At 51.6% G+C, this 22,402-nt stretch overlaps 1 protein-coding gene across 2 annotated transcripts; it reads right to left on the bottom strand.

Annotated features, from left to right (window-relative positions):
• Positions 1-63: 63 nt before the first annotated feature.
• TRAF2 (TNF receptor associated factor 2) lies at positions 64-22,402 on the bottom strand. Of its 2 annotated transcripts, none has more exons than XM_009093541.4 (10): positions 22,209-22,402; positions 19,630-19,850; positions 18,963-19,041; positions 18,514-18,612; positions 9,000-9,071; positions 7,394-7,468; positions 6,166-6,525; positions 5,014-5,191; positions 3,382-3,530; positions 64-2,688 (listed from the first exon to the last, which is right to left on the bottom strand). In XM_009093541.4, the coding sequence occupies exons 1-10, from the start codon at positions 22,224-22,226 to the stop codon at positions 2,470-2,472; spliced, it is 1,470 nt and encodes a 489-aa protein (XP_009091789.2). In that variant the 5' UTR covers positions 22,227-22,402; the 3' UTR covers positions 64-2,469. The 2 variants fall into 2 exon arrangements, with proteins under 2 accessions (XP_009091789.2, XP_030087761.1); XM_030231901.2 differs by lacking the exon at positions 22,209-22,402 and adding an exon at positions 21,049-21,118.

Here is a 22,402-nt window from a genome sequence, read left to right as displayed (position 1 = left end):
CCCCTACCCTGACACAATCCTCCCCCATGCTGTGCCCAGGATCCCCTAGCTCATACAAAGCAATGCTGTTCAAACAGCTTTTATTAGTGGTTCTGACCATACTACACCCTCAAGGAAAACAAAGCCTAGTTCACAGTGCTGAGATGGTGTAGTCAAAATAAAATAATAAAAAAAAAAACAAACCACAAAAATCCAGCAGTGGCTTGTGTTCAGTGTTTGTTCATGTGGCCGCCAGGCTGGCAGAGCTGTGCCCAGGAAGGGGCTGGGCTCCTGCCTGCACATGGGTACAAATCCTGCTGTCAGCTCCAGAGCTGCTAAGAGCCAAAAAAGGCCCGGCAGCATCAGCAGTACCAGAAGGGTGGGGAGGAAAGGGCTCCCAGCGGGAGGGGCTGACAGGCCATGTTTCCCCTCCAGCAGTAAGCCAATGGCTTGAAGAGCTTAGCCTGAGCTTTGCTGCAGCACCGACTCTCCCACAGACCTTCCAAACATGTCCTGGGGCAGAAGCACCAGTTCCCACCCTGAAAGCAGCTCAGACCCCCCCCACCTCCCCCCACTCCACTGTGTCTCCACAGTCCCTCCTGGCACTACCTGGCCAGAGCCCCCAGCCCCACTGCAGGCAGCACCCCATGAGCAGACATTCTGATCAACGTAGAACAAGCTCCCCCCACATAACACTCAACTCCCAGCAATTCTATGAGCAGAGCTGACCTTTCTCTCCCTTTCCAGGCTTTTCCAAGCATCCCTGGGGAGCTGTTGTAGATGGGAGAAGGGCTCTGCTAGCCTGGATTTTCCTCATAAGGCACAGGGTGAGAGCAGCAACACAGGGCTTGATCTGTCCCTTGGGACAGGCTGGAGGGGACTTGCACAAAGGGAGGGTCCTGTGACCCCTCTCCCACCTCAGGCTGTGCTGTCACCAGCTTCTGTCCTCCTCCCCCAACAGCAGGGGCTGGGTCTGGCCCCAGACCTTGCACACACACACGTGAGAAGTTCCATGCACCGATTCCAAAGGGGGCTCACAGGTCACCCCAGCACCTGTCTGGAGAGCACCTGGCTAGCACAGCAGCCGTGGGTGCAAGAGGTTCAGCTCAGCCTGCAGGGCACTGGACACCCCGGAGTTCCTGGGCATGCTCACTGCTCCAAGGTCAAGAGGGTTAGAGGCCCCTGACTTCCTGGGCAGCAGCAGGGACATTCCAAACAGCCCCAGGGGTAGGTCAGGGCTCTGCCAGTGCATGGGGGGACAGCCAAACCTTGAAGGGCTCCCTGCTAGGACAGAGCCTGATGGTGTTCTGGACCCCTCAGGGTGGCTGTGCCAGAGCCAAGGTGTGAGCAGACCAGAAGCCTGGCAGGCACTGCAGCCATCAGACCCAGCACCTGGCAGGAGCTGCTGCCAGTGGAGAGCCAATCCCTGGCAGCCACTGAGGAGGGTGACCATGTTCCAGACCCACTGCCTGAGGAGCAGCACAAGAGCCAGCCAGGGCCCCTGATCAATGCAGGGTGTTCACAGCTGGTTCCTGTCACCAACACATCACCTGTGGCACATTCAGCTACTGACAGGGGTCTGGGAAGCCCAGGCAAAGGAGGCAACAAAGCTTCAAGTTCACCCTGGATCAGGGCCCATCCAGAGCTACTCATGGCCACAACAAAACTGTAGAGGACACTACACAGGGATGTGGCAGTCAGTTCTTCCCCACTAACACTGAGACCTTCTCATGGTTGCTGAACATGTGCTGTCCAGAGGGAAGGAACCCAGGGACAGAAAGGGGACAACACACTTCACTTCTCCAGCCCCCAGATCCTACCCAGGTGGCTGCAGGTTCAACACCTTCTGCCCCATTCCACACTCCAGCACATACCACCCTTTGCACACCCAGCAAGGACTGGACTCAGGGCTCCCCTGCCCTGCAGCTGGGCTCAGCACCCTCCTAACACACCAACGGCATCAAACCAGTCTGTGCCTCTCTTGCCTAGCTGCCACTGCAACTGTCACACACCCTCCTTGTCTCCTGGGGTGTGGAGCAACCAGCAGTGCAGAGCCATAGCACCCCACAGCACACAACTTCCAGGAACATGGAGATCTCAGAGGGAAATCCTAAACAGCTGAGCCAAAATCCACAGGAGGTGGAGCTCAGGCACGACAAACTGCTCTTTTACTACAGAGAGCTGTGGATGTCAGCTAAACTGGTAGAGCAAGAGCTGCACTGGCTTCCACTGGAGTCCAGACAGCAGCAGTTCAGACATCCAAGTCCCTGCAGGGAATCTTCCATATTCCACGGCCTCCCAGTGTCCACCCAACCCTCTCCTCAGGAAAGAGGGCTCCCATCAGACACCTCACTTCCACTCAGAGCAAAAGTCTCTTTTCAGGAAGGGCTTTTCCCCTCTCTTGCTCTGAGACCTGCCTGAAGTGCAGCACAAGCGGGAGATGCCCTGGTCAGTGCTGGCTCCATGCTCACTGCTCCAAGGTCAGGAGGGTTAGAGGCCCGTGAGATCAACGATGGCTTTAATAAAGATGGCATCATCACGCACGTAGGAGTTCTTGGCTTCCATGACAGACACGGGGCAGAAGAGGGGGCAGCCACTGGCGATGTTCATCTCCGTGACAGGGCGCTGGAAGGATGAGGATGTCACATCAGGGCGGAAGGCGTCAATGATGTGCTCCCGGTTATTCTGGTCCAGAAGCATCAGGGTGACCTGTGGGGAAAGGTGAAAGCATAGGGGAATGGCTGAATAAAAGACACATGGAAGCTCAGCCCAGTGACCTGCTGTGACGCATGCAGGTACCAGCAGCCACAGCCACCCTGTGCACCTGCAAATCAGAGAAATGCCTCTGAGTGGGAGCAGCAGAGAACATCACCTCAGTGATGTCCTGTAGAAATTTTCCCCATCCCCACATCCTGCCTGTCACTGGAAACTTCCCTGTGGCAGCACAAGTCTGTCAGACTGACTGAAAACCTACACTCTGCTCTCAGAACTGACACTGCACTCAGGTATTTCCCTGAGCCAGGGCTGTTGTCCTCTCTGCATCTGCTTGTGCCCGCACACTCAGCCTCCATGCGTTCCACAAACCTGCAGTTCCGAGGAGTTGGGATCTGAGCTCCTGACAGGGAGTGAGCACCCGCTGTCCCCGAGCTCTGAGGCCACCACAACCTTCCCTTGCCCTCAACCCCTGCAGAGGCTCTGTGCGATTCTCAACAGTCAATGTCACCCCCTTGCCCCACAGCACAGCCAGTACTCTCAGCACACCTGGGGAACCCCCAGAGCAGCCAACACAGAGCCCTTCCTCTGCCTTGCCAAGCGGCCCAGAGTGACGGTCCCGAGAAACTCGAGTGGGTGCTAAACCAAAGAGGCCATGGATGGCCACAGTGGGCTCTGCTCCAGACCCACCTTCTGGTTAAAGGGCCATCGCAGCAGCGCATCATTAGGTCCCTTCATCACCACAAAAAACAAGGACAGGTGGGTCCCGCGGCCGGTGCCGTCCCCATTCAGGTACACGCGCAGACACATCTTGTAGCCATACTTGCTGGTGTAGAAAGCTGTTAGAGAAGTGTGGAACAGGCACAGTGAGGGTCCAATGCAGCACAGCCTGGCAGATCTCTGAAATCTGAGGGCTCTGAAGTTTGGAATCTGGGAGAAGCCAGGTCTTGGCTGCACCAGAGGTGGTCTGGAAAGCCCAAGGCCAGGCAGTGCAGCCCTTGGCCTGAGCAGATGCTGTGCACAGAGTAGTTGCCAGCTATTCCCTCACTGCCAGGGAAGATCTGTCCCAGAGTTGGGCCAATCTTCCTGTACCCCAGGGCCGTTCATGGCAGGAACACTGGTGAGCAGGAACAAACCCCCCCATAAAGGACCTGGCTGGCGGCAGAGCACTCTCAGCACCCCCACTGTGAGCTGATGCCTCTGATCCGGGCAGGGGCTCAAGCAAATGAACTTTCATTCTCATTTGGATTCCCACAGTATGGCTTGGGCACAGCCGGGATGGGATTTCAGGCACTTTCCTACCCCAGCAGTCCTGGGAATGCCTGTGGTGTGACACTAGACCTGTGTGGGGTCACAGCTTGGAAGGGGACCTGCCACAAGTCACCCTCTCACAGTGGCACAGAGCAGTACATCTTGGACTGGCTGCAAGGCTCAGCAGGCACAGGCAGAGATCAGGGGTCACAACCAATATTTTACTGCAGGACTTGGTGCTTTTCTCAACAGGCAGACTATGAATAGCAGATACACTGTGCTCTTCCCAAGGGTGAGGAGCAAGAGATCGGATCTTTGCCACTGCATCCGTCTTGGAAATGCCCAGCTCATTTCCTCTGCTCCTTCCTCCCCACCTGCTTTACCAAAGGCTCTCAGGACAAATGACCCCTTTGCTAGTCCAAGGAGAATACCGTCACTGGCCCCTCTGGGCCTTCTCAGCACTCTCATCGCCCTTTGAATGTAAAACCCATCAAGGAACAGAAGGAAAGATGGCTCAAGAGTGGTGGGAGTAGCCAGGGAGAGGGACCATGCAGCTGGGCATCCTGCTCTCTCTGGCCCAGGCAAGGAGCAGAGCAAGAACCCAGTAAGGCCCTCCCCCTTCCCCCCGCGACTGATGGCCTTCACGCTGGCTTGTCCGGGTCAGGCCCTGAATGAACCTTATACAACTTGCTGTTTTGAACTCAAGATTTTGCACTTTGCCAAACCCTGTGGCACTCTGTCTTCACAACACTGCAAGCAGTATCGCCACTTCCTTTTCTTTAACACAGATATCAGCTGGTATTTTCTTGCCTTTACATTTAATGCAAACCAAACAATTACAGCCAATTCCCTTTCCCATCCCATCCACAGCCTGCACCTCTCTCCTCTCAGCCCTCTCTTCCCTCTTGGAACAGCACTGCTCTGCATGCTTCACTCTCCAAGACAAAACACCCCCTTCCACATGGAATATTTCTTTTCTCAGCCTGGGCTTGGCAGCATTTCCCAAGCAAAGGCCCTGCCATGAGACCCACACGCAGCTGAGATGCAAAAGATTTTGGGCACTCTGCACACCTGGAGAGAAGATGGCAGGAGAGCGGCCTGTTATCGCCTCCTGACGCTTCCGGGCAAACTCCGTTATCTTCCAGATGAAAACCCCATCGTAGGTGGAAGCCTCCATGTTGCGGATCTTTTCCTCCATCTCAGCCATGGCCAGGTCTTTAAGCCCAATGCTCCTCTCCAGCTGCCGGACCTGCTCAGTGGGACACGTGGTGCAGATTAGAAACACGCAGGCTCTGGGACCTGGGAGAGCTGACAAACCCCGGGAGACCCCAGCATCCCCTCGGGACAGCTCCTTAGAGAGAGACCTACTCCAAAACAGACAGGGAGCACAGGAGGGAGAAACTGAGCAACATAAGCCAATTCACTGAAGCTTCCTTCTGCACCCTGTCACTCTGGAGAAGATTCATCAAAACAGCTTAGTGCCTGAGCTGGGAACTTCCCCATAGCCAATGTAAAACTCCTTCCAAGGAGCTGCTCCATTGGCTGAGCGGCACAAGAAGTGAGGAAGGGGAAAAAAATCCCCAATAACTCAGCATTGTGACAAAACTAAATTGAGAAAGAAAAGAACCTACACCCTCTGGAGGGTTTGTCCCTGCCAGCTCACACAGGGTCACACCAGAGCAGTTGCCCAGAGAGCACAGGTACGCTGCAAACTGCACAGCTCCAGGTGCCAGGAACACTAGGAGCCCTCCACAAGGGACTGTGCTGGAGCAGACAGGTGGAGGCAGCTCCTTCACACCTCCAGCCTGTTGCTGCAGGCAGCAGCACTGATGGCACTCCTTTGGCAAAGGCAGCGCTCATTTGGAAAAGTCTGGAAGGTGAGCGGCCCCACAGATTCAGTGAGATGCAGCACAAGGAGATGCAGTGAAATTCTGGGTGCTCTGGCTCTTGTCAGAAAACTGTGCTGAGGAAGAACCCCTCAGTATCTTGCCCAGTTTGATAATTAACAGAGGTCTGATACTTTACACAGGTCAATTAAATTCCCAGCTTTTCCAGGGAGCTGCTGAGGGTTGGGCACAGGCACACAGGGTATTTTAGTTCTGCCTTCAGATTTGTGGAGTTTCAGGACCAAGTGGTGAAACTTTGCTAGCTCATGACACAGAAAGGAAACAGGAAACAGCCTCTGCTGGGAGTGCTGGGAAGCCCAGGTGAACAGTTACACACCTTGTTGCTCAGTGTTTCGATTTTCTCCTGGTCCAGCCGGTGCTGGCGACTGTAGGCCTCAGCTGTCAGGGACACTCTCTCCACCTCCCGGTTAAGCACACAGACAATGTTCTCAAAGGTAACTGTTTTCCTCTCAAGGGCCTCACACCTTCCCAAGAGCTCTAGAGACCGGGAGAGCTCTGACTCTGAGCACAGTGAGTTTGCTGCCAGAAGTGGGGAACTGTTTTGTGATGAGGAAGGGACAGGAAGGGGCTTCATGTCCCCAGCACCAGTCTTGAGGCTGAGCACAGAGCTCAGAAGCATGTAGAGATGCTCTGCCAAATACTTCCTTTCATGTTCTGGGAGCTTTTCATTTTCCACCTACATGAAGAGAAATACATCCCCCATTCAGCATGTGCAATCTACACTGTCACCATCCACAGAACTAATTCTTCCTATCCAGGTCACAACATCAGCTTTAAATTTATAACTTATAAAACAAAGAAATAATTAAAAAATGTGTTTTGGTGGGGGTGGTTTGGGTTTTTGCTTAGTTTTAGAAATGCTTCAAATCACATACAATGAAGGCTGCTAAACGCTTCCCCAGGCTGTACTAGTCTGCTCTGCCTTCCTCCGACCCCTCCCAGAAAAGCTCTGTCAGATGCACCTAACAGCAAGAAAGGACAAAGCCTCACATAACCTCCTGGAGGAGGGATTTATTTGAACCAGTAGAGCCTGCAAAAACTAAGTGACATAGAGAAATGGCCTGGCCCCACTACTTTGCTTACAGAATCACTGTAATCACAAATTATTACACACTTGCTTGGATTTGAAGAGACCTTAAAGCTCATCCTGTCCACGGGATCCAAGGACAGCCATGGCTCCTCTGGGCACCCTGTGCCAGGGCATTCCCACCCTCACAAGCAACAATTTCTTTCTAAAAATCTCATCTAAACCTGACCTCTGGCAGTGTGAAGCCATTCCCCCTGAAAGAAGCACAACCACCACAGTCCCAAAGCACTTAGGGTGCTCTTAAAGTAGAAGGAGATTTCATTCCACAGGAATTTAATTCCTTGGATGCCCAGACTCTGCACAGCAGATGATATGAAGCTCCATGTGCAATGGGTTTAATCAAATACCTGAAGGAAAAGAGATGTGACACATGTGACAGTCTGGGCAACAGCAATTTGCAGGAACTCTAATGCTGGGACTGAAAAGCCCTAAGGAAACTCAAGAGAGGAGCCCTTACCACCTCAGCACAGCCCACAGCCTCGAACCGGCACGGTACTTTGGATCTGCCACACGTCTTCACATGGTCCCGAAACTAGAAAGGGAGGAAGGAAAGCAGTGTTAGATCTTATGTGTCCCTAGTGCTCCCTTTCCACCCCACTGACATCTGGGAAACTACAATCAAGCTGAAGAATGCCCAAGCTATGGCTAATCACTGTCACAGTGCCCATTAAACCTGGGCTCTGCCTGCCATCAGGAGTGACTTTCACTGGACTACAAATACAGCCCTGACACCTGAAGAAAGCCTAATTGCTCCTTCTCTTGGTGGCTGGGAGGTCTCACTGCTCTCCTGCACATGCAAGAGTGAAAAAGCAATGGGTACAGGTACAAGCTGTGGATGCAGAATAATGAGCTTCCCTGAGGGCTGAGGAATGGGAGGCACAGGCAATGACCCCATGAAACAAGGGCACATTCTTTTTGGACACTTCACACAGGTCTGGTAAGGATGTGCTACAGGTTGGTATTTTTACCTCCATCTCAGCATTACATTTCTGCTGAGAGGTGCCATTAACCCCTCAGCACTGAGATGACTTGTTCAGGTTCCCACACAGCACATGATTAATCCAAAGAGCACTGTCACAGCTTCAGCTTGGGTTTAGTGCACCCCTCACCATCAGATACCAGAGCTCTGTTCTGAACACCACCATATTCCCTCCCCACCTAACTCCTACATCTGCTACAACAGACGTCAATTAAAACTGATTTTAAACCACTTTTTTAAAGGCTTCTATATCCATCTGGCTGAGTTGGGTTACTCAGAGCTAACATGGCAGCAAATAATCAACAAGAGTTTGGAGAAATAAACACGGGAGTTAATATTTAAACAGAGAGTGGATCACCCATGGGCACTCCATGAGCCAGCTTCCTGCAGGGCTTCAGCTCCCACCTGCATAGAAGCCAGGCTGTACCCCAAACCCCAGCCTGCAGATAAGGTGGGCTGTACCCCCACCCCTAGCCCCTCCTTCTGCTGCCCATTTGGAAGAACTCTTTTGTTCCTCTTTTTGCTGCCTCGGTTCCCCTGCCCTGCTAAATGGCTTTTTCCAACACTGCTACTAAATATATTTGCCTGTAGAAGGCAAGATGGTTTCAGATGAATGTGCTTTTTAAAAAAGTTTCCCAAAACTTGAATTTTTCAGACTCTTGAGCCTTGTCCCAGGAGCCAGCAGCCTGGAAATGCTATAGGCATGGATTGCATTAGATTATTACTTGGATATCAATTAATATAGCTGGACATGGGCTCTCTTTCCAAAATTGCTGCAGTAGTTGATGCAGCTGCTCTACACAGAACATAAACCTATGAGTGTGTTTTTCCCACAGAGGCTCTGCCCCATACATGGCTCCAAGGGAGGTGGCAGTGGCAGCACCAACACTGACCTGCGAGTGCCCCTGAGCCACATTACCTCACACCCATCCTTATGGAAAACTCACATCCACATTAACAGCTGCCACTCAGTTGTTTTCCCCGCTTCATTTCCTAATGGACTCTGTTCCTGCCTGCTGCCAGAATGCCAAGGTCAGCCCATCAGGACACCAAATACCCCCACGGTACAGAGTCAGATGGATACCTTCTCCCTGGGAATCTTCTTCCCACAGCCTTCACAAGTCAGCGGGAATTCAGGGCAGACTTCATCATGAGCCTGTGAAGGAACATACAGGAGATATTTGTCGTCAAATAAAAGGCTCATGGAGGTTCTGTGATGGGCACAATCCCAAGGGGCTGGGTTTATACCTTATTACAGATGAACACTGGATTTACCAACCTACACTCAGACCTTAGTCAGGGTGATCCCTCTGAGCTGCTGACTCACCGTGTGACCTCCAGGCTACCCCAATTTTGGGTGCCTATGCAGCCTCAACCTCTATTTAAAAGATGCTACAACGATTTTTTAAAAATTCAAATTATTGCTTTGATGGCCAAGCTAATCAACGGGAAACTCCATTTATGGCTCTGCCAGGAGAAGACACATTGATGCAGGTTGAGTGGAGTGAGCCACTACCTCAGCAGGATAATTTGGGTCATTTTTCCACTGTAATGGTTAGCAGTCAGCTGAGGCATAGGCCCCGTGACAGCTTATCACATGCTGGACTGAGCTGTCTGATTGTATCTTCACATTTGAACCAGAATACCATTTTTCAAGCAGAAAGAAAACTGTTTTTAAACTGTTTCATTTACCAGTCCCTGCACACAAGCAATTGCCTCTGCAGCCAGACTCAGGGTTGGATGATGGCCAGAGAGCCTGAACAAACAACCAGGCCAACGTGATCCTCTGTCCTCAGTAGACTCTTTGGCAACAGTACTGGCTAAATAGAATACTGGAACATACCACTGCTTCTGTGCCATTTCCACACTGCTTAAACCTTCTTGTTATACACCCACCAGTTGAAACAAGGCATTGGAAACACCATGAATATGCAGATCAAAACTCAAATTAAAATATAAGAGCACTGAAGTCTCCTGCCATGGTAGGGACAGAAAAAAAATCCAACCAGGAGCATTTCTAATGAAGCCATCTGAACCCAGATGTTTGAAAAGTTGGTCACAATGAATCTCTGCTTCCTTCTAGGGGAACACGCACAAACCTCACCATGTCACACATCAGGAAGTGGAAAGTGAAACCAGCAGTAACTCCACCTCGGCTTCTTGGTCACTCTCTCCGTTTTATGCTTTCAGTGAGTAACTTAAGCTCAGAGTTTCACTGTGTGTCCCTGGAGAGATGACTGGCCAGCCAGCAGGGTTTGGAGGGCACTGCTGCCTGCAGAGGAGGAGGAGGCCAAGTGCCTGCCTTTATCCCACTCACTCAGAGGGAGTGAGCCCTTTTTTCTACCCACCTACTGCTCTCATGTTCTAGAAACACCCAATAACATCTACGCCATGAACCACAAAGCACTGGCAGAACAGATGGTCTGGCTGAAAGAAGGAAAATTCACTGCAGAGGCAACTATTTTAAAAGGGAGTATTTTAAACTTATGGTCTCCCATGCCAACATGTGGGTGTGAAACTACCGCCCCCTCCACACTTCCCACCTCCCAGCATTTATCCTCCATCCTGAGTCCCCTCTGCACCACGATGTAAGGCCCAAGAGTGGGTAGCCCTGCCTGCAGCACGGGAAGGAGCTCAAAGAGCAACTGTTCTGTATGTAAATAGTTAAAGACACCCAGCGGCTTCAGCCAGCGAAGGAAGATCCAAACATTTCTGTATAAACAGTTTCAGGCTCTTCTGGAAACCCCTGTTCCTCCTGCCCCACGTGGGTGTCAGAACAGAGATAGATGGTATCACTCCAGGAAGAAATCCAACCCACCCTGGAGCCAAGAGCAGGAGTCGGCACTTGAGCCTGATCTGCCATACTCTACTCCCCCAGCAATGGGGCAATCCTCCCATTTATATCTTTCCCAAACCCACATCTGTAGCTTCTGCTACAGGGATAAGCACCACTCACATCCAGGCACTTGCTTGGAAAGTTTTTGGGAGCTCTAGAAAGCCATCCATTGCTGTGGGTTGGACTAGGCAAGAGCAGGCATTCTCCCAGAGGGAAACCAGAATGGAAATCAAGCTGGACAGGCATCAGAGAGAGGGGACAGCCATGGAAGAATTAAAGTGGAGCTGGAAGACAACGACTTACCCAGCAAGGCACACACCAGCCTGCAGCATTCAACAGCAGGAGCAGGAAAATCAAATGGCGCAGTTAACAGCCTTCAACAACACCTCATTCTTCCCACTCAATTACAACCAAAGCTACTGAATGATCAATTTCCTTCCCTAATAATAAACAGTGACAGAACCCCACAGCAGCCTGCCCATCACCCACCCCCATCAGACAGGTAATTCTCTGGGAGCTCACCAGAAAGGTTAGAAAATTGGACACCACTGCCCATGGAATGACCAGGGCAACTGAGAGAATCAGAGTCAGGGACTGTGTGTGAGGGAAATCAGAATCACAGAATAATTGAATGGTTTGGGTCGGAAGGGACCTTAAAGCCCATTTCATTCCACCCCACTACCGTGGGCAGGGACACCTTCCACTGTCCTAGGTCATTCCAAGTCCCATCCAACCTGGCCTTGGACACTTGCAAGGGATGGGACAGCCACAGCCACTCTGGGCAACCTGTGCCAGGGCCTCACCTCCCTCACAGGGAAAAATTTCCTCTTAACATCCAATCTAAACCTCTCTTCTTTTAGTTTAAAACTGCTCCCCCTTTTCCTGTCATGATCTATCCATGTCAAAAGTCTCTCTACATCTTTTTCAAGCCCCCTTTAAGCACTTACAGGCTGCAATGAGATTTCCCTAGAGCCTTCTCTTCTCCAGGCTGCTCAAGTTGCTGAGCTCTCCCCTCTGCCTGCAGGCCTACCAGCGAATGGAGCTGCCCGTGGGTACTGGGAATCTCCCACCTCAGTATTAGGAAAGCAGAAAAGCTTTATATTATTTAAATTTGCAGTATTTGCAGACAAAGTTTCTCTCTGGACACTCCAGAAGCAGGATGAGGCTGTTTCATCCCAGCCAGCAAGGGCAGCACTCTCACTGCAGCTGTGCAGGGGAGTGAAGGCATACAGAGGGAAAAGTGGGTTTTGGTAAGGGCAGCTGATTCCTGGAGCACACAGTGATCATTCCTAAGGACGCTGAGGGCAGATCTCACTGTGCTCTGAAGCTTCCTCATGAGGGGCAGCTCTCATCTCTGCTCTGTGTGCCAGTGACAGGATTCAAGGGAATGGCTGGAGTTGTGTCAGGATGGGGTTAGAATGGATATTACAAAAAGGTTCTTCCCCCCAAGGGTGCTGGGCACTGCAAAGGCTCCCCAGGGAATGGGCACGGCCCAGAGGCTGCCAGAGCTCCAGGCATGTTTGGACAGCACTGCCAGGGATGCCCAGGGTGGGGTTGGTGGGGTGTCTGTGTTGGTGTCTTGTGCAAGGCCAGGAACTGGACTGCATGATCCCTGTCAATCACTTCCAGCTTGGGATATTCTCTGGTTCTATGCAATGCCACAATGAGTTGCTCCCCTACTTCTCCCTCAGCCAAGAGGGAAAACTACAGTTTAATCTGATCACCATTTCACCTCAGGGCATCCCTAAATTCAATTTCAACTCTGGAAGAGGCTTCTGCTGGAAATCATTATCTCCATACTATGGTGGACAGGACATGCCCCTGCTGCCTGGCTGCTCTGCTCATAACCTGCCACATCCAAACAAGTCCAGTTTTTTATTTGAGGTCTTGTAACCATGCTAGGAATCCATCAGCATGACACTGGGCTCCCCCTCCAGCAAAGGGACAAGGCAGGCAGCTGGGAAATGCCACTTTTGAAGCAGCTGCCGTGAGATACCTCTGCCAGAGCCTGTGGAAAGGTCACAGCAAAGAACAGGGCGGCAGAGGGACAAGGGACAGCAGGACAGGCTCAGAGTGAGCTGCACACTGCAGCTCTCCTGCAAAATCCCCTGGTCTTGGAAAGTCACTCCACCAGTCTCCTCTGAGCATGGCAACAGTAACCATAAGCAGACAGCTCAAGGGCTTGGCAGCTGGAAGGGAGCAACAAGAAAAAAGCAAAACTACCAGGATGGCAGAGGAAAACCAGCTGCCATGACACAGGGCACAGTAGTGGCTACAAGGGCTTGGGTGGTGTCCAGCCCCAGCATTGCCATGTACAGCACTTGGCTTCTTGGACACAGTAGCCTGGCTACAAGGGAAAGGGTAGGCCCATGAAATTGTAGAGAAACCACTGAAAATGAGTCTCCAGCATAAAACACAGAGTTTTGAGGGATCCTGAATCCTTTGTGCTAAGAAGCATCAGTTGCTTCATACACCTCTGTCAGTTTCCTAGGGGCTCCAGAGCCTGCTAGATGGAAATGTGCCACACAAGGCAGGTGCTTTGGGATGCCCTGCTCCTCTGAAGTCCCCATGCCCTTCTGTGCTGCAGCTCCTCCTGCCAGAGAAGTCCTAAGCGGGATCTATGCCAGGCTTGCTCAGACCTTTCCCCATACAGGTGAGTCAGGCTACCAGGCACAGGGTGACCACACACCCAGTCCTTGTGCTTCTGCATGGAGCCCAGCAACTCAAGGCTGGAAAGCAGGAACCCAGTCTATAATTCCCAGTGCCAAACGGGAATGGGAGCTTTCTGAAACTATCACACAGGCTGGTGCCAGACACAAACTCCTCCCTTGCTGGGACATACGGTTGACAGATCCAAACAAGTTCACTTGGCATCATTTCAAAGAAACTGTCAAAACCAAAGATGAAGTCTGCATCACTGGGTACTGTTGGCTCCAGCTGGGCAGGCAATGAGGGCTTGGGAACCCGACACACCCTCACTGCTCTCAGTGCCCTGGTGCCCACCTGAATGAGGACAAAAGACAGAAGAAGCTTTGTGGTGGTTCCTGTGGGCCTGGTTCAAGCCTCTGTTCAGACCCAGGGCAGGAACTCTTGTTTTCAGTGTTGAAGTTTTGCTCATCAACTGCTAGGGCTGATCAGACAGAGGTTTGATTTGGGGATTGCTAGCAGAGGGACACCAAGGCAGTGTTTCAGGTACTGAAGGCAAATGTGAAGGCAAGAGTGATTTCTTAGGACACAGGAAAGTACAAAATGCATTTGAAGCAGCAGCAGTTTTTCTGTAATTTTTAAAAATAAGTTCTGTCACTCCTGGTTGCTTTCAACTATGAACAAGCATGAAGTGGTGGTACACTCCAGGATGCTTTTTCCAAATCCCTCCACAATTCCCCCACCTGCACTTTCATGGTGAGGGGTTTCCTCACAGCGTAGAGCGATATGAATCACAGCACTCACCTCCACTTCAAATCTCATGACTTACAGCTTTTCATTCTCCAAGGAACAGATGTCAAAACCTTTAAATTTTGGGCCACCACAAGAAAGCTAAGCTGGTTTCAGAGGTGAAGAGCAGACCCTCTGCAGCCGGGGCTTTCCAATCCCCTCCCACAGGTGCTCTCTGGCACTCCCCGTGGCTCTACCTCCCACCACGCGTTTGGACACGAAATCGCCTTGTGTCTGGGCAGCCAGCTACACCAGCTACTGTGGGGACTGTGGCTGGGATGTGTTTGTGGGCCTCAGCTCTGGCTCTGGAAAGTATAGGTATGATCCCTTTTTCAAAAGCAGAAGGTTCTTTTGGTCACATCCATGTGCAAGTCAGGGATTCTCTCACCAGAAAATTGTCTGGTCCTGCTGGAGCTAGCTGCAAACTGCACTTCACCATCAGCCCAGAATTTGGAGCCAAAACCTTCAGAAGAAGCCAATAAATGCAGTACTGGGTTTTAAAGAGAAGGCTAGTCACCCTACTACAGCAGCACCAAGTGGTCCTGCCACAGTACCTCAAGTGTTGTACCCCACACAGACAACAATGACACAACACTCAGAGGAACAACTATGAGGAGCAGGAGACAGGTGAACGAGCTTCAAAGACCAACAGCTCTCCTCTAAGCAATGTGCAAATCCCTGAAGATGAAGTTTCAGCCTCAGCTGAAAATCACCACCAAAACCTGTTGGGGCACTCCCAGGTTGCAGCTGGGAAGGAGGGGCATGACACGCGGCACAGCCCTGGCTCAGGGCCCCCAGCAGCCCTTCTGAAGAGGGAGCTTTCCCTAGATAAGGCATGGTAGGGGCTCTACAGCATCTCCTAAGTATGAACAGCGGGCAGAAAGGAATGCCTGGTTGTCCTGTTCTTCTGGAGCCAGGAAGCCACATAGCCCAGAAGAGGCTGCAGACATCCTTCCTGACACCACAGGCTTTTGAGTAACATCACTTGGGATCAGAGTTTTGCACCTTCTCCACTTACAAAGAACTCTCTAAAACCAAAGTGACAACAACAAACTCGAGGAAAGCACATTCCCTCCAGCATGGATTAAGCCAGCTTGTTCCCACCCCTGACTGCTGCTTGGCCACAGGAGCTGAGCTGATCTAAACCCCACAAAATTTAGTTTAAACACTGACGTAATGTTTAAGCTTAAAACTTAGTTTTAAGTTTTAAAACTTAAAAACTTCCTAAACTTGGACAATTAATTTCCTTATGTCTCAGTTAATTCTGTTTCCAGCTGACGAGGGATGAAATCCCCTGTCTGGGGTAACCAAGGGGAATGCCAAAGCTGACCCCGTCTATACCCCTCTTCAGCCCCCTCCTCCCATCCCAGTCCTGGGAGGTGGACACAGGAAGGGAACTGGTGGGATGAAAGGCATACACAAAAGGTGTATGAAAACTGTCAACAATATGTTGATAAACAGGAGAGGAACATGGACAGCTAGAGGCACTGTAAAGTGGGAGGAACACACCAGAGCTGAGGAACCACAGACTCCCTCTCGTGGATATCACTGGGACTGTTTTTGAGGTTTTTCCTTTTGCTTTAATGGGCTGGGTTTAGTTTCTGCAGCCTTTCTCAGACTTTGCTCTTGAATCTAAAGGCTCGTGCCCACAGCCTGATTTTCAAAATGTACACGCAGACAGACTCATCTGGAAAAAAGGTCACTAATAAAAGGAAAAACCCTTCAGCTCCACCCCCCCTCAAACTAATTTATCCAAATGCCACAAAATATTTACAGACACCGAAAAATGCAGCCATAAATCCAGACTTAAATATTTCATATGGTCCACACAGCTTGAAGCAGAGTGCAAGTCATTTTCAAGCAGACAGCACTCATTCAGTTTTGTGTTTCCCTTTAAAAGCCAAACTTTAGTCCATCCGAACAGAAAGCAAAACTGAAAACCATTTTACTCCTTTTCTTGAGGTTTAAGCTGCAGAACATGTTTCCCCTGTGTGTGCCCTGATAAGATTAGCAAACCAGAAGTGACAGTATCTCTTCATTTGCAAGGGGAGAGCAGCCTCTCAGTATAACACACAATTTTAAAATTAGCAAACAGTGAATTCACTCGGAGGGACTTTCCATGTCCTCTCAGAAATAGCTCTGAGGTACTTTCCAGAGTGGGAGTGCTGAGCTGCTGCAGGACGTTACCCACAGCACAGCTACGGATGCAGATCCTCTGCACCAGGCAGCTCTGCACTGTGGCCCTGAAGGCTGGGTTTAACCTTAGCCCAAGGTATCACAAGGCTCTGGGCTAACACAGACGCCTCCTTTCCCAGCCCTCTTCAGCAACACACATGGCTTTGGCAGCATGGGGACAGCCAGTCCTGATTAAATGCCACAGCTCTTCGGCAGGCATATGAGAGGAGATAACACAAAGCCAGACCTTGCCTCCTGCCACCAATTCCTAGGAAAGAGCCAGCTTTTCCTGAGAGGGCACAAAATAACCTCCTTCCATGCCACCAGGGCAGGCAAGAAAGGTGACTCAGCCCCTGAGAGGAAACAGCCAGCACTGCTCCAAACCCTCACACTCCCTGTACCACACAGGACTGCCCGAGACTCATAAAAACCCCTGGCAGGGAAGATGTCACACATGCCACAGACCCACAGCCCACGCACTCCAAGGCCACACCTCTATCAATCATCCTTTGTCCCAGCAAACGCCAAACTGGGGTTTGGGAAGATCAAGTGGAGAGTGAAAACAAGGCACAGGTTCATCCATATAGGAGCTTTTAACCAGCAGTGTGCAAGGTTCTGGGGCATCACATGCTTCCGCAGCCCTGATCCCAGGACAGCTCGTTGCCCTTCTGAACTCCCAGTGGGAGCTCTGGCCAGACTCAAGCACTCTAACACTTGTCAGAATACATAGGGAGAACTTTTGGTAGCAGAAGATTTTTGTTGAGCTATGCGAGAACACGTTAAGACTTTTTTTAAAACCAGAAGAAAAAGTTCAGCACAGCTCATCAGCCACAGCACAATCAGCACTGGAAGTTGCTGACATAATTTGGTTTAGTCTAATGAAGATGAGCTTACTATAATCATTGCAGAAGACATCGGACTTCTGGGCACCGGCAGAAATTAAAGCATGGAGCAAACAATCTGCAGACACCACCAGCACAGCCTGAACCTGAAACCTCAGTACCAGGGTACCCTGTTCTGGACACGCAATCCCCAAACTCTGTGCTGTGGCAGTGTTAAGCTGTTCAGCTGACACTTCTTCAGTCCCACATCCACACCACGAGTCTCTCATAGATGTACAAATGGGGGTTCATAGCGCAGAACCATTTAGCACCGACATCCTCATCTCTTGGACTGAACTCTGTGCACACAGCAGAACGCTCAGACAGCAGGACAAGGAAGCAGAGCTGCAGAAGCATCTCTCTGCTAACAGGCAAGAGGCACAGTCTGGGCAGAACACTCAGGCTTGATGCACAGCTGTTGCTTCTTTCTTCCACTTTGCAATGGCATCATCGAGAGAATCCCAATGTTAACCTGGGCAGACCAAGGTTAAACCTCCTCCTGAAACACATCTCAGTCACTGCCAAAGCTCTATGAACGACCAGACTATGATCTTAATCTGGAGTGAGTGTTAGAGGGAAATAAAATGAATTTCTCTTATCTCAAGCCTCCCGCATGATGCTTCTGCCATTCCAAAAGGGATGACAAAATTGTCTTTCAGGAACCAAAAGCTTCACATACAGTCACACGCTACAGACCAAGCACCCCCAGCCACGACTAAAACCTGGATTAAAAAGCTAGTGGGCTCCTCGAGGAGAAATGAGGTGAAAAAACCATCCTGTCCAGCAGCCTTGTGTCCCAGAATAGTTTGGGGTGATGGGTGACCAGACAGTACTCAACATCCAGTCCCACTGCCCTGGTAGCTCTGGAGACAGCTGCAATGGGATCAGGTCACTTTCTGTGAGCCGATGGAGTCTGAAGAGTTTTAGGTTCACATAATGCAGAGAAATTGACAACCATTTAACAGCACAGCCATTTCTTGACAGTCTTGTATAGCAGAAAAGAGCTGCAAGGAGAGCAGGTTGTTCCCAGCATGGAAGGAACATGCTCACAGGCAAATCCCTGGGATCACAAGCAAATCTGAACTGATCTCAGTCCAGCCTGTGCCCTCAGCAGGGCACACAGATCCTCATTCGGGGAACCTCTCCAGCTGACAGTAAAGGGATTTGACAACTTTCCCCCACTGCCAGCAAGCACAGACAACACCCTGAGCCTTCCCCAAAAACAGAGGGAAGAAGGATGCAGATGTGCCAACCCTTGCTTTGGCCTGTACCTCATACTCTTTGATGGTTCCTTTCCAGGTGCAGCCGCTGTTGATGCAGACAGCAGGCAGACTTTCCACTTCCCGCCGCGCCGCATTGTCAGGGAAAGCCTGAAATTGAAAAAACAAGCAAATTACAAATATTACTGAGGGGCTGCAGATTTGATCAGGACTTTGAATTCTTTCTGAAAACTCCTCCCAGACCAGTTTCCCCATCAACCCTCAGAGGTGTGTTAACAGCAACCAAATCTCTGTGACAGCTTTAAGTAGGGCACCACTACACACACGTGACCTGGATTTCAGCACCGAGAAGTCCAACACAGTAATCACCCTTCTCCCAGATGAAGAAAAGGGTTCCTAGGAATAATGAGTTCTCAGAGCTCATGTTTTAAGCAAAAAGTGTAACTGGTATTACTGACACCAGTGTTCTGTTAGGTTTCTTTCAATGTATTTTTCCTTACCGAGCTTGTTTCCAAAATAGAAATTCCTTCTTCATATATTCCTTCCTGGATACAGCTGGCACACTTTTGAGGTCCAGCACTATCAGACAGAAAAATAATAATCAAACACAACATCAACAAAAAAAATTAAAAAAAAAAAGATTTAACAATAAGTTGACTTCTGGTAACTTTATGAAATGACACTGTTTTCTTACTTTTAAAGCAACACATTGAGCCTTTGTTTGTGTGTATTGTTGATGCCTATTTCTAATTTTTTTCTTCTGCCGAATAAACATTCTATTAGGCTTTTCTCACACAAAGGTAGGAGTAAGATAGAACACAAGGAGACTTCTTTGGAAGCCAGTTTGTGCTTAAACCTCTCCCATTTTGACACAACAATGAAATTATGACTTTGTGACTGTGATGAAGGAAATAGATGACAGATCTGGACTGCCTCCTCAATGGCAAAAACAATGCAGGAGATTCTGGAAAAGAGAACTTTGAAGCATCAATAAAGGCGAGTCAGAGATTACACATTCCCTAAGAGAAGAGATTATGCTGAACCTCAATGATTGAACACAGCTCCCTTACTGAGAAAGTCCTGAAAACGACACTTCTCTCTGCTTTTGTTCTTGAAAATGCCTTTTCAAATACTGTGGTGCCTTCCCACTGGAGGCACAGCAATTACCTGATGATTTTCTTCAGGCAGTAGGAGCAGTAGCGATGACCACACTGCGCCTGGAACGGCCGCCTGAGTATGTTCTTGCAATCGGAGCACAGGTATTTGACCTCCAGTTTAGTTCCCAGGATCTCCTTTGCAAACCCAGGCTGGTTTAGATCCAGAGAACCAGGTGGAGAAGAGTTTGCTGCTGCCATGTGAACGAAAAGTTCTGGCTGTATCTCCAGAGACTGAAAATAAAAGTATTTTCTCCAACTGATTATATTGCATGGGGGTGATTTGTCATATAAGCTGTTATCACAGATTATTAGACTGTCCCCCAACACAAGTAAACATACTGATGTAAACCACACTAAAAGCCTGACTTCACCTCCCAAATATGGGAGGAAACTAGAATTTTAGAACTAAATCCAGAACACAGAGACATGAAGGACAGACCTAATAAAACCCTCTGAGTTGACTGAAATGCAGCCTGTTTAGAGATATATTATGTCTTCTTGCTCAAATAAGGTAAAAAACTGTCTTAAAGGTGATAAGAAATAAATATAATAAACTCAGTTCACTAAAAACCTGTTGGCCAGCACAGCCACAGCTTGTCAGCTGTCAGGAGGGACCAAAACTCTGCCCAGAGGCAGCTAGGCCAGCATGTTCCTGGGAGGAAGCTGGGCACACAGTGGAGCCCAGATTTGGTGGTGGCACCCAATCAGGCACAAAGGGTTCTCCAGAGGGATGGAAAATGAGGACACAAGAGGCACAAGCAAATTGGAAAGAAGGCAAAGAATAAAATGTTTTTGTTTTAGCTGCTTATGCATCTCATACCTTCATTCCCTGAGACTACATGCTACAGGCACCTAAAACATCTAAGGAGCACACGTGTGGAGTCCCGTGGTTTGGATGGGAAGGGAGTTTAAAGCTCATTTTATTCCACCCCCTGCCATGGCAGGGACACCTTCCACTATCCCAGGGTGCTCCCAGCCCCATCCAACCTGCCTTGGACACTTCCAGGGATCCAGGGGCAGCCACAGCTGCTCTGGGCACCCTGTGCCAGGGCCTCCCCACCCTCCCAGGGAACAATTCCTTCCCAATATCCCATCCAGTCCTGCTCTCTGGCAGTGAGAAGCTGCTCCCCCTTGTCATGTCATTCCATGTCCTTGTCCCTAGTCCCTCTCCAGCTCTCCTGGAGCCCCTTTAGGCCCTGGAAGGGGCTCTGAACTGAGCTCGCCCGGAAGCCTTCTCTTCTCCAGGCTGAACGCCCCGAGCCTGTCTCCGGGAGGAGCCCCCATGAGCAGAGACACCGCGAACCGAAGAAGAGCCCAGGGCTGCCCCCGTGAAGTCCAGGCTCCCCGCGGCCAGGAGGGCTCTCTGCCGGGCCAGGCTCCCAGCGGAGCGACACCGGACCCCACCGCTCCCTGAGGGGCCCGCACTCACCGGCCCTCGCTGCGCGCCTGCACCGGAAGCCCCGCCAGGCCCCGCCCCCGGACACGTGTGGCGAGACCGGGCCCCGCCCACCGCCCGGGAGCGGCCCCGCCCACCGCCCGGGAGCGGCCCCCCCCCCCCCCCGGGAGCGGCCCCCGCCCACCGCCCGGGAGCGGCCCCCGCCCACCGCCCGGGAGCGGCCCCCGCCCACCGCCCGGGAGCGGCCCCCGCCCACCGCCCGGGAGCGGCCCCCGCCCACCGCCCGGGAGCGGCCCCCGCCCACCGCCCGGGAGCGGCCCCCGCCCACCGCCCGGGAGCGGCCCCCGCCCCCGGGAGCGGCCCCCGCCCACGGGAGCGGCCCCCGCCCACGGGAGCGGCCCCCGCCCACGGGAGCGGCCGGCCCCCGACATTCCCCACACCTCGACACCCACCCTTGTACTCCCAACACCCCCACAACCGACACTCTAGACCACCCAACAACACCCACCCCTGCATCCCCAATGTCCCCAACATATCATCACCCATCCCTGCATCCCCGACACCCTGACTCCGACAACCACCCCACCGTCACCCACGTCTGCACCCCCAATACCCTCACATCAATCTCTGTCACCACCCCACCGTCACACCCAGTAATGCCCCCTGCCACCCCTGCTGTCACCCCCTCAATCACCTCCCCTCAGCTCCTCAGTCACTCCCTTACCCTGTCCCCTGTCCCTTCTTCCCCAGCACCACTCCTCGCTGACTTTCCACTGTCCCCTGCCATATCCCTGCTTCAGGCGACCCTGCTGGGAAAGAACCCAGATCACTGGGAAGCTCTCACACTCCCCCAGGACTACTCATCTATCCCTTGGCTTCCCTCATCCCTCCTCTGAGCCCACTTCATCTGCCTCCTAGGACCTCCTGGGTGCCCTCGTCCATCCCAAGGACTTCCCATCCATCCCCTGGATCCCCCTCACGCATCCCCTGCATTTCCTGGAGGGGGAAAAAGACGGACTGTGGTGCTCAACCTGACACACCCTCTGTCCCATCGGGGCAGCCATCTCCCGCTGCACTCCCCTAGTGAGCAGCCCCTGGTCCCTTGGAAATGGCCTGGAGCGAGCCCTGGAACCCTGAAGAATTGTTTTAAAGTCACTTTTGGAGATTTTGGGAACCAGTGGGCCCTCGCCTACCTGCGCACAGAGTGTCATGACCACTTCGCGTCCCGTGGCGCCGGCTCGGGGGACAGGTGGAGGCCAGCGTCGGGAAGGATGGGCGGTGGCAGGACGGAGACGGCCAGACGGCGGTGGCAGGAAAAATGCCGTGCGGGGGAAACGCGCGGCGCAGCCCGCACTGAGGTCACGGAGAGGTGCTTTTCGCAGAGGAA

The sequence above is a fragment of the Serinus canaria genome, chromosome 17, assembly GCF_022539315.1.
Source record: "Serinus canaria isolate serCan28SL12 chromosome 17, serCan2020, whole genome shotgun sequence".
In the NCBI taxonomy this organism is placed as follows: Eukaryota; Metazoa; Chordata; class Aves; order Passeriformes; family Fringillidae; genus Serinus; species Serinus canaria.
Note: the sequence above shows the minus strand (reverse complement) of the source record. Positions and strands in the feature narration are given on the sequence as shown.